Consider the following 14,340-nt stretch of genomic DNA (forward strand, 5'->3'; position numbering starts at 1 on the left):
GCTGTATTTTTTCACAGCATCGATAAATAATTGATAGTACAATAGCAGCCATATAGCTATCCAAAATTTAAAAGCATTTGTCCCACTTTTGAAGTAAAAAACCCCCTTTAACGGGAATGAAATTCAAGTGCGAAAGGTTCAAAGTAATTTGAAAGTCTCGCGCAAAGACTAGAAGCCTTAGTGCCCTACAAGAACAAGCCTACAAGCCTTACAAGCCTAAGCCTTACAACCTTATTAGTTTCTATTACCACACGGAAGGCCGCTGGATAAACGCGCGCGGTTCCCAATTTTCATGCAGATATCCGCTGTACAAGGCAGGCGCATGTCCCTGCAGTCCCTCATTTGTGGCAATGCCCAAGGCGACCATAATTTACAGCCGACGTATAGAAGTTTACTGCAGTAAATTACTGACTTATAGTGCTGATTATTCTACAGCGAGGTTGCTGGTGTAACTAAACAGCTGATTTTTTCAGAAAAGAGATGAATGCTAAGAGTAAAATGGTAAGTTTCAAGATATAATGGCCGTTCATTTGTTCGAACGAAGCCCACATTGTTTGTCTATTAAATTTATTCGCGTCATCGCGTGCACTTAATTTCGCAAAGTTTTCGTTCCAATCCAAACCTTACTTTTACCATTTTAATAGGAAAAATAGATTGAAACATATTTCTCTTCAGAAGATTAGCTTAAAGACTAATAAAGTATATATATAAGAATGCTGAAAATTACTGAACAACGGCACAATGAGTTCTTCGACTGCCTAAAATAGACAAGAAAACATCTCGAGGTTTCGATCTATAAGGGACTATTGCTATTCGTACTGCATTCGAAATGTTTCTTTCAAATGTCGCAATAATAAAGGTTTTTATCGACTCTTGTTATCGTACCTTTATAAAGGGACAGTAAGCGATTGCAACAAACGTTATTTTCGTATCGGAAATCGATGTTTGAATCCACGGCATACCGTACGGCGTACGGCCGAATGAGATTGATTAGATTTGTAAAATTTTCATATTTTTGTTTTTATTGGTGTGGTCACACGCGGCGCGCGAGCGGGCGCGGCCACGCGCGGGAGGACCACGTGCATGAACAGGCGCCCGTACGCGTGAATTAGGCCTTCGATAATTGTTTTCGCGTTTTATTCTGGGTTCCTTCTGCTGATTTTTTCAATTTTAATTTCTTTCGTATGAACTTTATTATAAGGTTAGCCATAATCTCATCTCTGGCTAAAGTTTTCACTGTTGTTAAATCAGCACCCTACATTTGTTTAAATGAATGAGTCATTTTAGCATCAGTAAATTGGTGCTTAAGAAATGTAAATTCTTAGCTTGGTTGGTGGATCTGGGTATATGAGGCAAAGCAGAGGAAAATAAAACTAAGCTTTGGCAAGCAGTTGGCGAAGCATATGATGTGCTAAAGTACAGCAAACCGACAAAACAGAATTTGATCAAATATTCGCGATGCCATACTTGCAATTGATGACCGTATACTCTAGGCAGAAAGGAACTACTTTAGCAAATTGCTTAGAATATTTCTTAGACTATATCTTTTGTATTTGTGAAATGAAATACTCCATGTAGGAATAGTCAAGTTTTTTAAAAAAAAATCATACCATATTAAAATTATAAAATACCTGTTGGCTGGTAGGTCTCCGTGAACGAGCAGAAGAAATTTGTGAATTAAAATATTCAGTGTAAAAGTAAAAAAATTGTTGTATTGTTTAAATTTTATAACATATTTAAATACTTGTAAGTGATCTCATTTACACTCTAAATGCATCTTACTGTACACATGTTCAATGATCCCAATGCACTTGATGAAAAATCTCCATCCCACATGATCTATGATCCCTGTTCACTATGCCTCATGGTCATTGTCCAAGTGAATCATGACTTCTTTGTTCACATGATAAATGACTCATGCCTCACGGCACCCTTTCATGTCTATTTGGGGGGGGGTTATCTTCTAACATCCAATCTTTACAGCACCGTAGGATTTTAAGAACGAAAATTGCAAAAGTTTTCCTGCTATTCATGATGTTATAGAGCAAAAATCACATTCTCCGACAGGATTTTATTATTTTTGTTCACTAGGTTACATGCAAATAAAATACCTTCTGCTATTGGTATAAACACTTGATATAACTGACTACAAAGGGGGTTTACAGTGTAATCCAAGTACAATTTTCATCAGGTTCATACCGAACACATCATGGTTGGGAGTGGCGGGAAGCAGATAAAAAATGAAAAATTTCCGAATCGGGATCCTATTGAATATATATAAAACTCCTCAAAATAATACAATACGCCATAGACCTCTAGCTAACTTGAATGAATTCAGGATATTGGGCTGAAAATTGTACCCAAGGCGCAAGAAAATTTTGAAATATTGGGTTCTGGAAATAATATTATTTCCTGCATATATGGTTCAGAATATTATATATGATTCAGAATATTATAAGGGTCGTAATATACACGAATAAGAGTGGGAATTTCAGCATTTTGCTTTTTGTAAGTATTGACAGCGTTGGATTAATATTTTCTTCTTTGATGATTTTCAATTTTATATTGCATATGCTTTGGAACGACGTAAACTAGTATAATAGCTTTACAATATAAAGGGTGTTTCAAATAAATAAGTCAATGCAGTTTTTCTGCATATTATAATTCTTGTTCGGAAAATTAAGTTCGTATACGTACGTATTTTTACTAAATGTTTAGAATGATTCTGACAGCGAAAGATTCTGACTATTATAAATTCAGAATTTTGCAACCATTGTCCCCAATACCACTCTCCTTCGCTACGGCCCTGATTTTCACACAGCGGAAAAATGAACGCTTTTCTAAAAGGATTCAATCTTGGAAAGGTTCTTGTATTTTGACTGTAAGGTTTGAGCAATTTAATTTCATTTTAGCACGGTATTGCATTGGCGCAAGTTATTGTCGTGGTGCTGTTAGAATGTGTTGCTGCAGTAGAAGATGAGTCAGGTGTGGTTATATTAATAATATATGTTTAATATTTATTACCAGGAACTTGCCTAAGAAAATTCAGTATTTCACTATAGATATATATTTTATTCATACTATATGCATGGTTACACATATTTTTAGCGTATATAATTAAGACGCTCTCACTGACAACCTGACACAAAGTATAGGAAAAATCTATACAATACCCTGTATTTTAGAAGAAGCCTGCATCATGTGTGACCACATTTACCCCACAAAACATATACAACCCTCAATACATACATAGCCCGCAATAAACACAGACCGCAATACATACAAAGACCTCAATACATACACATTTCGCAGTAATTACCCAGCCCCCAATACATACACAGTCCGCAATACATGCACAGTTCGCACTATATACAGAGCTCAATACATACAGTGGCCTCAATACTGAACACTCAATACATGCGTAGCTCGCAATTCAGAGACCACTATACATACACAGCCCTCATAGATTAACAGCTCGCAATCATACACGGCCCGTAAACATACACAGCCGTCAATACCAACAGAACTCTCAATACATACACAACCCACAATATCATACACAGCTCATACCCTTACAGATATGCAATAGTCGCAGAGAGTAATGGAGGTCCCAGCCAACATTTTTAATTTCTTGTAGCATCTATAATTTCGACGGCATATCTCTATCAAAAGTAATTTTATGACAGTATTTTCGTGAGGGTGACTTTTGGTTCACACTGTATAGTGATACTGACAAACCCGAAATTGACTTGAAACAATTTTACTTCCTTCATTCTTCGACACGATTAACGCTGTCGTTACATGTCAAAGCTAACAAGGGAATTAGAAAAAAGGTTCATGCTTACTGTAAACCGCGATTTCAACGCCATCTTTGTAAATACAACCGTCAAGCATTGAAACTTTGTAGTTTACCCATGCATATAGTTCATTGAAAATTCTAACAAAAACCGTTAGAAAGTCGATTTAGGGACCAGTCATGAAGTATTTACTATGGGGTGTGGAGAATATTAGGGGGGGGAGAGCTGAAAAAACCCCAAGAATCTCTAGGGGGTACCAAAATTATAGTGGTCATTTCTTACAAAGTATTCAGCACCTGAGGAGCTTTCAATAAAGCGAAAACGTTTGTGCAAAATGATTAAATTTAGTGTTGTTTGATATCCTTTGTCTGATCTTCATTGCTTCCAAGACGAACTGAACTAAACGCAAGACAATTTTAAAACAGAAGTAATGGGAGAAAGGGAGGGGGGGTTTGAAAAATTTACCTTACATGAAAGGGGGTAACGAAAATTTTGTCCATGCATGAGTTTTTGGGAGAGTATGAAAACATGTACTTGAAATTTCGTTTATCCTCCACCCTCCTCTAGTAAATACTTTATGACCCGTCCCTTGAAATGAGTAATCAACATTAACCTTTTACTCCCATAATATTCCATTATTTTCATTTAAAGCAAGGATTCCTTTTGTTTGTCACTCTGTATGAAAGAATTTGTAACTTGAGCTCAACAACTGCACTTTGTAGCTGAGTTGTTAATTGAAAGGCTGCATCGCAGTGCAGCAGGTTTGATTCCTGCAGAAAGACTTATGGCTGCGTTTCTTGAACCTGCTCATGGCTCGGATATTCCACATCGGGAAAATTTTAACAATAGATTTTTCTCCATTCGCTCTCTGATAACCCCACAGCATAGGTAAAAACACGCCAGAATGATGGCGGACGAAATAATACCGCGGCGTGAGGACACCAACTAAACAAACTTGTTCTACTGTTTATTACCTATGCTAGCTGTAGAACATCTTGAACATGCAGAGTTTTCCTTAAAGTGCTCTATACATAATTTATGTTTAGTCGTTGTTGAGATTCTGGCTGGAAAAGTTGGCGGGAAGATTGAAGAAACAAGATTGGATGGTCTGTATGTCCAAAAATTCCTCAATATCTATTACGCAGAAGCTCCAGTAGGGAAGTTAAGATTCGTGAAGCCTCAACCTAAAAAGCCATGGAACGGTACGGAGGAGTTTTAATCTACTTACATTATTTTTCTAGTTCTTATTGATCGGGTATCGTTTTTGTGTTCGAGCACTCTTTTTAAGCAAATGATTCATTGACAGAGCTCTCACATTCTAAGGAAACCTCCTTAAGAAAGTCTGGCTATACCAGGGGATGGAGGAATGTTTATAATGTTCCTAGCTTTTCTAAATGATCCTCCCCCCTCTGTAAAAGCATGCATATTACAATTGTGAGAACACAGTTCATTGAAGAACTTATACTTGAATAACGTTTGTTATACATAACGAAAAAGATGGCGGATGTACATCTTACCAGAACGCATTGCGTCAGAAATCGCTCAAAGATGCGAATTGAGGTTTCTTCCAGGACAGGCATGAGAAATGAGGCTGTGTTAAAGTTTCATGCCATTCGGTGTTTGTCTTCTCATCTTTTTAGTCATTTATGTTTGATATTGCAATGCATTGTGGTAAACTGTACATTCTTCCACCTTTACGTTATCATCAATTTACTATTTCGGACAACTCGCGCGCATGTTTACTTTCGTTTCTCTGCACAAAGGCATATATACGAAAAATGTAACCGAAGCATCAGAATTATATGTATGAGCGAAAACTCTATTTCATAATTCTGCTACTTATAGATACTTTTGTGCTATTCTACGCTAACATTAACAACAAGATTCTTTTCAAACGTCGAACTTTTCATGCGCCAAATAAATTAAAAAGAAAGAAGGCATTTCATTTATTATCTATTTTGTTAATGTATATTCGGCACGTTTAAAGTTCATCGGACAAATGAGACGCACAACTCATTACTCATTGTTCGTAATGCGTATGTCACATGAGTGTCAAAGTCTGAAACCGGTCCTTTGCATGAAAATGTTTTCAGAACAACAGAGAATGATATATTTCAATTGTATCCAAGCTACCGTTATTGAATACCCCAAACGGTGAATAGAGCATCTTGTTTTACGCAACTTGCTATTTTTACAGGACTGTGGAAAGCCCGAGGATAAGCCGATATCGTGCCCGCAAGGTGTTAAAGTTCCCTTACATAATGTCTGAAGATTGCCTCGTTCTGAATGTCTGGACACCACACCCAAGGACCAAAATCTGCTACGGTTATGGTAGGATGCTATATTGTATAAAATATTCATAAAAAGCCGATTGGTACATTTGTCCAATATTTATCTGAGCGGAACCACATGGTAAAACCTTAAAATAAATGGTGACAAAGGCCGGAGTCGAATCCCCGAATTGTGGTTTGCTATATATGGAGCTCTATACCAACTAATCCTCGTCGGAAGTTTATAGCACATCGCAGGTTTATAGCGGTATTTTAATAACTGGATCCGAAATCATGTTTTTAAGAAGACTGGACCTTGTAGCTCAGTAGGTAGAAAATTGCGCCAGAAAACCACGTGGTCAACACTCCTTTGATCGCAATTACTGCGTCTTCGATCTGCACGATCCGCGACATCTGCACGATCTGCACGATATGCACAATCCGCACCACCTGCACGATCTGCAGCACCTCCACGATCTGCACCACCTCCATCATCTGCACGATCTCCACCATCTGTATCATCTGCACGATCTAGACGATCTGCACCATTTACACCATATGCACCTTCCGCACGATCTGCACCATCCGCACGATCTGCACCATTCGCGCGATATGTACGATCTTCACCATCCGCACGATCTGCACCATTCGCACGATCTGCCCTATTCGCACGAGATGCACCAATCTGCACGATCTGCACCATTCGCACGATCTGCACCATTCCACGATCTGCACCATTCGCACGATCTGCACCATTCGCACGATCTGCACCATTCGCACGATCTGCACCATTCGCACGATCTGCACCATTCGCACGATCTGCACCATTCGCACGATCTACACCATTCGCACGATCTGCACCATTCGCACGATCTGCACCATTCGCATGATCTGCACCATCCGCACGATCTGCACCATTCGCACGATCTGCACCATTCGCACGTATGCACCATCCGCACGATCTGCACCATTCGCACGATCTGCACCATTCGCACGGATCTGCACCATGCGCACGATCTGCATCATCTGACGATCTCCACGAACTGAACGTCCGCACCATCTGCGCTATCCGCACCATGTGCGACACCTGCAACAACTGCAACATCTGCATCATCTGCACCTTCCGTACCTTCTGCACCACAATGCCACACATTTCATGACAACCATCTGAAAGCACCTGAAACCATCTGAAAGCATCTGTTAACCGATCACTACACTGGACATACCTCATTTATTTTACACTTTCAGATATATGTTCATGGAGGTGGATATACGCGAGGTACATCAGGAAGCTTTCATGGACATTCATTTGTCGCAGCTGCGGGTGGTGACGTCATTCTTGTTACAATAAATTATCGATTATTTGATCTTGGATTCTTGGTGACTCGTGATGAGAGTGTCAGAGGTAATATCTCGGAAAGAATACACTTAGCTCCTGTGTATATGGGTCGTGGAGATAATAAACTGTAAATAAACCGGAACGATAATTTGGTCGTAATCTTCAAGGCCAAATAGAAAATCGTAAAGCTATTGCACGCGCGGAGTCGAAAATTATAACACTTGGAAACATCAAGTTTAATAATTTTTCACATTCTACGGCAATTACAAGTAACGAATAAAACCTAAAAATAGACTGTATAACTTGAATTGTGCTCTGAAGAGTTTTTGAAACCGTTGATTGTTATAAAGTAACTTTTTTCTCAAGTTAAAAAGCGCAGTTTGTTCGGGACATCCATATTTTTTCCGTATACAAAACTGCTACCTCTTGAATTTTTACTGATAATACAGTGAAGACTACCCGGCGAATATGGACTGGTTTTTCTTAATTAATTGATCCTTTCCGATAAAAAAAGGAGCCCTCCCCCATTTTTTCACCAAGCAAGCTTTTAATTGAATTTCGCATACGCCGATACTTTCCCTAGTTTTTGTCAGAGGTCGCGCTGTAAAAGTGCTTGTCTTATCATCTGAGTAAAAGCCAACTTTCGAAATTTGAAGCTTTCCTATAGACTTGCTACAAGTCGACTCTTAAACCCACACGCGAGCTTGAGCGACCTCGCTACGCTCGGTCACGAAAGCGAGGAAAGGGAAGGGAACGAGGGAAGCGAGGGAAGGGAACGCGCGGAAGACAAGTCTAGCTTTTCTACAAAGCTTCTTGCTGTACAATCGCTTATATTTTACAAAGATTTGACCGCTCCGTCGCACATCCCTTTATTTCCAGCTGTTCATAGCTAGCGCGTACCAGGCGTATCTTCAGGACAAATTTTAAACGTAAATTTTTTTAAAATACGATCCAAGCCTGTAGGCTGTACTTTGATAATTGTCCTCAATAATCAAAACGTTTGATCCAAATGCAGTGTCAAATCAATTATCTTCGTGTGTTGACAGGGAATTTTGCATTGTTTGATCAGAGGTTGGCTTTTAAATGGGTTCATGAGAACATTGAGCGATTTGGTGGTGATCCTGATAAGGTGACGATATTCGGAGAAAGCGCGGGAGCTGGATCCACTTCCTCTCATTTCTTTTCCGAAGATAGTTGGCCATACTTCCAACGAAGTATTTTACAAAGTGGAAGCATCACTTTTCCCATGGGAGTAGTCGATATGAATTACGCGAAGAACATGTCAGAAGAATTTCTTGGCCAAGTAGGATGTAAGAACGATGAAAAGGTTTTGGAATGTCTTCAGAATCTTAGCACTGAGGAAATTATGGAACATTATCGCACTACAGAATACTCCATGACTAAAGATTTCATGTTGCCTGTCCTTGATGGTGATTTCTTTAAAAAACTGCCGGCCAAAATGCTTGAAGAAGGACAGCACAAACATGTAGACTTGATGATTGGCGTATGTGAACACGAAGCATTCCTTTGGCATTTTAGTAATCTCCAAAATAACCAAACAACCGAGTTTTACATTAACTATTTTAAACAAAATCTTCAATTTGAATTAAAAGATTTCTCTGGTGATGTACACAAGAAGGCTTTAGAGCTCTACGAACCAAAATGCTATCCAAATTACGTTGAAGCACTCAGGCCAACGATTGACTTTCAAACAGACAAGTACTGGAGTTGCGAGACAACCAAACTTGCAAAAACGTGGTCCGATCAGTCGATTGGTAAAAATGTTTATGTTTTCCGATTTTCCTATGCACCACCTCTGGATATATTGGTGTACTATCCTCAAGGCACTTTTGGTTTTGCTGCACATGCTTCAGATCTCATGGTGAGTGTAAAAACCTGCAGAAATTCCGGGGGCTCGATCAAAACATAGTTTATAGACGGCAGGCTATGCCAATGGCATTAAGCACTAATTAAAGTGAAAAATAATCACTTAATAATAGGAATTTTTCATATAGGCGAAATTTCTATAAACTCGTTCCGATAGTTCCTAATTCGATAAATGCTTCATTGTGCAGAATGTATGAACTCCTAGTGGTTTAGCGTCGCAAAATTTAGGTCTACCCGTGGGTAGTAGTAGATTCACAATAATGAATCTCTAGCAAAATCGCTCCAAACTATAGATTATTGTAATATTGAAGTAATTGCACACAGTTTTCACTATATGTTGAATGTAAGGGAAACCGTTAAAGGAGTCAGTGTCGTTAATTTGGGAAAATGCCGAAGGCCTATATTATAGAACGATGAGTTTTTCGCAAGGTATTACCCTTTTAACTAAGAGAAAACAGCAAGAAGCACATGCCGCCAATAAACGAAAATTATTGAGAAACAACGCCTTTAGTCGATCATAATGTGCTTGTCGAATGTGATGTGTGTTTGATCACAGTTCATTAGAATATACATGGTTTGGAGACTAGGTGGAAGTACAAAACAGCTTATTAAGTGTGTTATTGTCCAGGTTTATGCAAAAAATGGTTCCTATCTCGACACGTGTCTATTGTATTTTTTGCTCAACTAAGCAATAGCATTGTTTTGGCTTAGCTCCTCAACCGTGATTTGAACAAAATTTTAATTCAAACATTACAGTCCTACCGCTCAAAATACAATAGACACGTGACGAGATAAGAGTGATTTTTAGCATAAACGTACCCCTCAGACTTAATAGTCAGCCAATTGAATGGATAGTTTTTCCATGGACGTTCAAAAATATTAAATCCAATGTTTCTTTGAAATTGCTTCAGGGGACGTTTGGTATGCCTATTAACCATCGACTTTTCCCAGAAGAAGACAGGGTTATGTCATCGCGAATGGTTACCTATTGGACAAACTTTGCCAAAAATGGGTGAGTATACAGGCCTTCGAGTGTTTAATATGATGTCATTTTCTACTAGAGTAATAGAAAGATCAATTCATTATAAATTTTTGCCATTTATTGCTTTCAGTGATCCAAATGTTGGGATAACAAATATCACTTATAACGCAAAAGAGTTCCAGAAATTACCCAATTGGCCCAAGTTTACTGATTCTAGCCAAAAATATTTGCAGTTCAATGGGCTACACGATGTGATGAATGGTGAAAATTTACGCCAAATGTACTGTGATTTTTGGGATGATCCTGAAAGTTTCACCTTAAAAAATCCAGTTGCTCCTGGTCCATGGAATATTTGGCTAGTTATTTGTATTACTGCTGTCGTTGTAATCATCCTTGACGCATTTCTGAGGCATCTCTTTGAGAAATGAACAGGAAAATGGCTTTTTTACTCGTACTGAACTTTTCATTCTTATAATTTAAAGTGTTTGCATGCTTGTCAGGGTTTGCACCAATCCAGGGAAATTGTTGAAATGTTTTGCTTCTTTCTCAATCTTGTTTCCGTTAGTTTTAAATGGCAAAATAAATCGGCAGTTGAAGTTTTGAAGTAAATTTTTAGCAATTCTTAATCTCAAAACTCTTGTGATGCTGGGAAAAGACGATTATTTTTACCCTAATCGCATGCTAGTCCCCAAGCATGAGCGGCGACGGGCGATTACTAATCCCGTCTATTTACTCGCGGTTAAGGTGGTTCATGCTGTTTTTTGGCAACAGGGAAATTTATAATTTAGGGTGGAAATTTTGAACACTTGTGACTTGTTAAAAAGAAAGTGGTATCACGTTGTAAAGTTTACTATCTAAAGATTATAAAATTTTACTAGAAATGCATACATACAGAAGCCTATCGCCTCAGTTGAGCAAAATTAGCTGTGCAAAGGATCGTTATCGACTGGGATTTCTGGAATGGAAACAAAATTTCGGGCTTGAAAACAAAAGTGGGTTTCTAGAAATTTATATTGGAAAGAAGGGATGAACATATTATTTCAGGAGTTGGAAACACTGTAGTCATAAGCATTTCACGGAATATTGATGATATACCAGAATCTCACTTCTTGAAATTTACGTTCGCCATCAAAGGTAAGCCAAAACGCAAGCACTACGGTTAATTGCCCACAAACAATTCTCTTTCACGCCACGCACGGAGCTTTGTACCCCATCAAAAAGTTCCGTACACACCCCAGGATGATGTAGAAAAGCGTTCTTCAATGACGTGCGCTTCGCAAAATTTTGGACACGAAAACTTAGGAGAAATGACTAGAGGTTACTATTGCAAGGTGAAGTGCTACCTCAGACATGTTACCTATAAGGCAACACGTAGTTTTGAGGCAGCGCAATATTTCCTGGCAATGGGAACATTTTTATGTGTGGCATTTTCTTGCAATAAACTGTTCCGAGTTAAAAAAAAAGTCAATCAGAAACCAGAACCTCGACAAAATCAAGTTGTCATTTCCTTCATTTCTTATAACTTCTGTACCTGAAAGTTTTCAATAATTCTATTATTTTCATACGAAAAGGTTTTATTTTTCAGCCAATTATATATTGGAAATTGACATAAGAATAAATCCAATGATAATTCCACGCCCTATCAGCTGAGAAAACAACGGATAAATCCGATGAGAGGGAGCGACGTTAATCATCGAAATTTAAACGTTAGTTTGTTTTTGTTAAATAGACAGTACCAATAAAATCGATATACAGCGTTTGAACCTTTCAAATTAACTGTAACGTTTTGTAGTAATGTTGCAGCACTATAAATTCCTCGTCGAATAAGATGCGAAAATTAAAACACAACTTACAAGAAACAATTGTTATTAGAGCTGTCAAATTACTACGATACGTCAGTGCCACATTAACCACAGGGCCAGCAATTTGGAGGCCCAAAATTTTGAGTTTGGTAATGAGAACAAACTAAAAGTCAAAACACAGCTTTCCAATGCCAACACAATTGCTATACAGTCTTTTCTTCCTGATTATACAGACTACTTTATGTTTCTTAATCTGTATTTATTTGTAGGGGGGGGGTACATACATAACATAAACTTTATTTTCACTCGAATTTACCGAGTAGCTCTAACAAAGAGCTAATATCTTCGAGCAGATGGAGTGGGCACAATGGAGGTTAAATCTGGGGGCGGCTCACTTGTCGTGCGACAAAGTTTGTAAATCAAATTGAAAATTAATCGCCATCGCTTATAATCTATATTGATGACTTTCCATCAAGTACATCAATTTTATTAAAACAAGCCGCTTATTATTTTTCGAATGAAGACTCAACTGAAGCTGGATGCGCTGCCTCCACACTACCCTGCGAAAAATCAGATGACCATGCAGGCCTGACATAGAGGCCAGAAGGGCTCCATGCGGCACAGCAATACGTTTGTTGAAAGGTTCAGTTTTCTTGAACACACTGTACAGGGTGTACTAAAAAAACACAAATTATTGAAATCGCCTATTGTTAGAGTTTCAATAATCTAACGCTGAGCTAAACGCCAATATGCATCAAATAGTGAAATAATTACCTGCAATAAGATTTTATTTTCAATGCTGTGTTTGCACATCCATGGGTACTTTTATGCGCTTGTGGATTCAGCAGAATGTCGAGGCATCAAATTCTGATAGTAGATTATTTTCAATAGTTTGCATCTTTTTGGTACATCCGGTATGACAGAGAATTTCATGCCGATTCGAACATGAATGGTTTTGTGTATGATCCACAGGCCCGTTAAGAGGGTGGTTGGGGGGCCGGTATTTTCCACGGGGCCCCTCCTAAAGGGCCCTCAAAACGACAGTAAGAACCCCAAACGAAGCTTTTTCTTCGGAACCCACTCAACCTCTCGGCTTCCCTGCACATGCATCAAGAGATATAACACTTTTACTCGAGCTTTACTAATCGACCATTCTTGGTTTCAATCAATCAACTTTATTTAACGAGGGTAAACACTGAACAGTATATCAACTGACTAACAAGTGGCCCTCTAAAAATTGTTCCTCGTCAAATAAGATGCGAGAATCGCCGAACAAAGTATTCAGAAGTCATCAATTTGCCATTGAAAAAATTAATGAAATAACTTGAAACTATAAAACAACGCTTTGCGTTCAGCTTTCTAGGCCCTCGTGACATTTCACTTGCCGAGTCAAATAGAATGCCAATATGCCATACCCCATTTTGATGCTCGAGACGTCGTCGGACAAAAAATTGCTTCCGTTGTACTCAGTCGTTTAACCTGAGTATCAATTTCAACGACAGTCAAGAATCTCGCCCGAGTTGAGAATATGATAGTTACCTCGATCATAGTTAATAGAGGAGAGGGTTTGGAAGCTGGGGGTGTGGCCAAAATATGTTATTGTTCTATGTCACATGACAGTACGAGTGCAATTTTTTCACAAAAAAATCTCTCGCCTTTTGCTAAAGATTTCCGTGGAGAACAACACAATGGGCCTCAGGGTATTTTTGTCGCCCGCTGGATTTTCCAGTCGGGTGTTTATCAAAAGTGTACGAGATCAACAGCTAGAGTAATCCGGATTCCCAATCATTTACACGAAAAAGTCTCTCGCCTTTTACTAAAGATTTCCGTGGAGGAGAACAACACAATGGGCCTAAGGGTATTTTTTGTCGCCCGCCGGATTTTCCAGTCGGGTGTTTATCAAAAGTGTACGAGATCAACAGCTAGAGTAATCCGGATTCCCAAAGCTCCTCTTCCTGGCAGAAGGCTATGGGTCATGCCAAGATATCCATCGACATCCCGAAATCGATTAAGCACTTGCTGATTAAAAAAGCAATTATATTCGTCACAATTGATAACATTGCGCGCGCACTTCCGTGACTACCGTGTTCCAAAAGTGAAACTATTTCGTTTATACAGCCCTGACAAGCACCGAAGTTTCCAAGCCTTTGTTTTCCTTCATTTTCACGAAAAAGTCTTTCGCCTTTTACTAAAGATTTCCGTGGAGGAGAACAAAACAATGGGCCTAAGGATATTTTTTTCGCCTGTCGGATTTTCTAGGCGG

General features: G+C 38.8%; 1 protein-coding gene and 2 non-coding genes across 3 annotated transcripts; all 3 read left to right on the plus strand.

The window, feature by feature from the left end:
• The first annotated feature begins 339 nt into the window (after nucleotides 1-339).
• On the plus strand, nucleotides 340-10,989 carry LOC114538529 (acetylcholinesterase-like). Its single transcript, XM_028559698.1, has 8 exons — nucleotides 340-501; nucleotides 2,913-2,985; nucleotides 4,844-4,999; nucleotides 5,135-5,208; nucleotides 7,262-7,472; nucleotides 8,453-9,288; nucleotides 10,205-10,305; nucleotides 10,406-10,989. Exons 1-8 carry the CDS (start codon nucleotides 481-483, stop codon nucleotides 10,701-10,703), a joined length of 1,770 nt encoding a protein of 589 aa, XP_028415499.1. The 5' UTR covers nucleotides 340-480; the 3' UTR covers nucleotides 10,704-10,989.
• A 2,857-nt stretch (nucleotides 10,990-13,846) lies between these two features.
• Nucleotides 13,847-13,972, plus strand: LOC114538538. The gene has a single exon (XR_003688770.1). It is a non-coding gene; the product is annotated as a U5 spliceosomal RNA (small nuclear RNA).
• Nucleotides 13,973-14,218: 246 nt separating this feature from the next.
• Nucleotides 14,219-14,340, plus strand: LOC114538537. The gene has a single exon (XR_003688769.1). It is a non-coding gene; the product is annotated as a U5 spliceosomal RNA (small nuclear RNA).

Source organism: Dendronephthya gigantea, unplaced genomic scaffold (genome assembly GCF_004324835.1).
Source record: "Dendronephthya gigantea isolate DGI-Jeju-01 unplaced genomic scaffold, DenGig_1.0 000187F, whole genome shotgun sequence".
NCBI lineage: Eukaryota > Metazoa > Cnidaria > Anthozoa > Malacalcyonacea > Nephtheidae > Dendronephthya > Dendronephthya gigantea.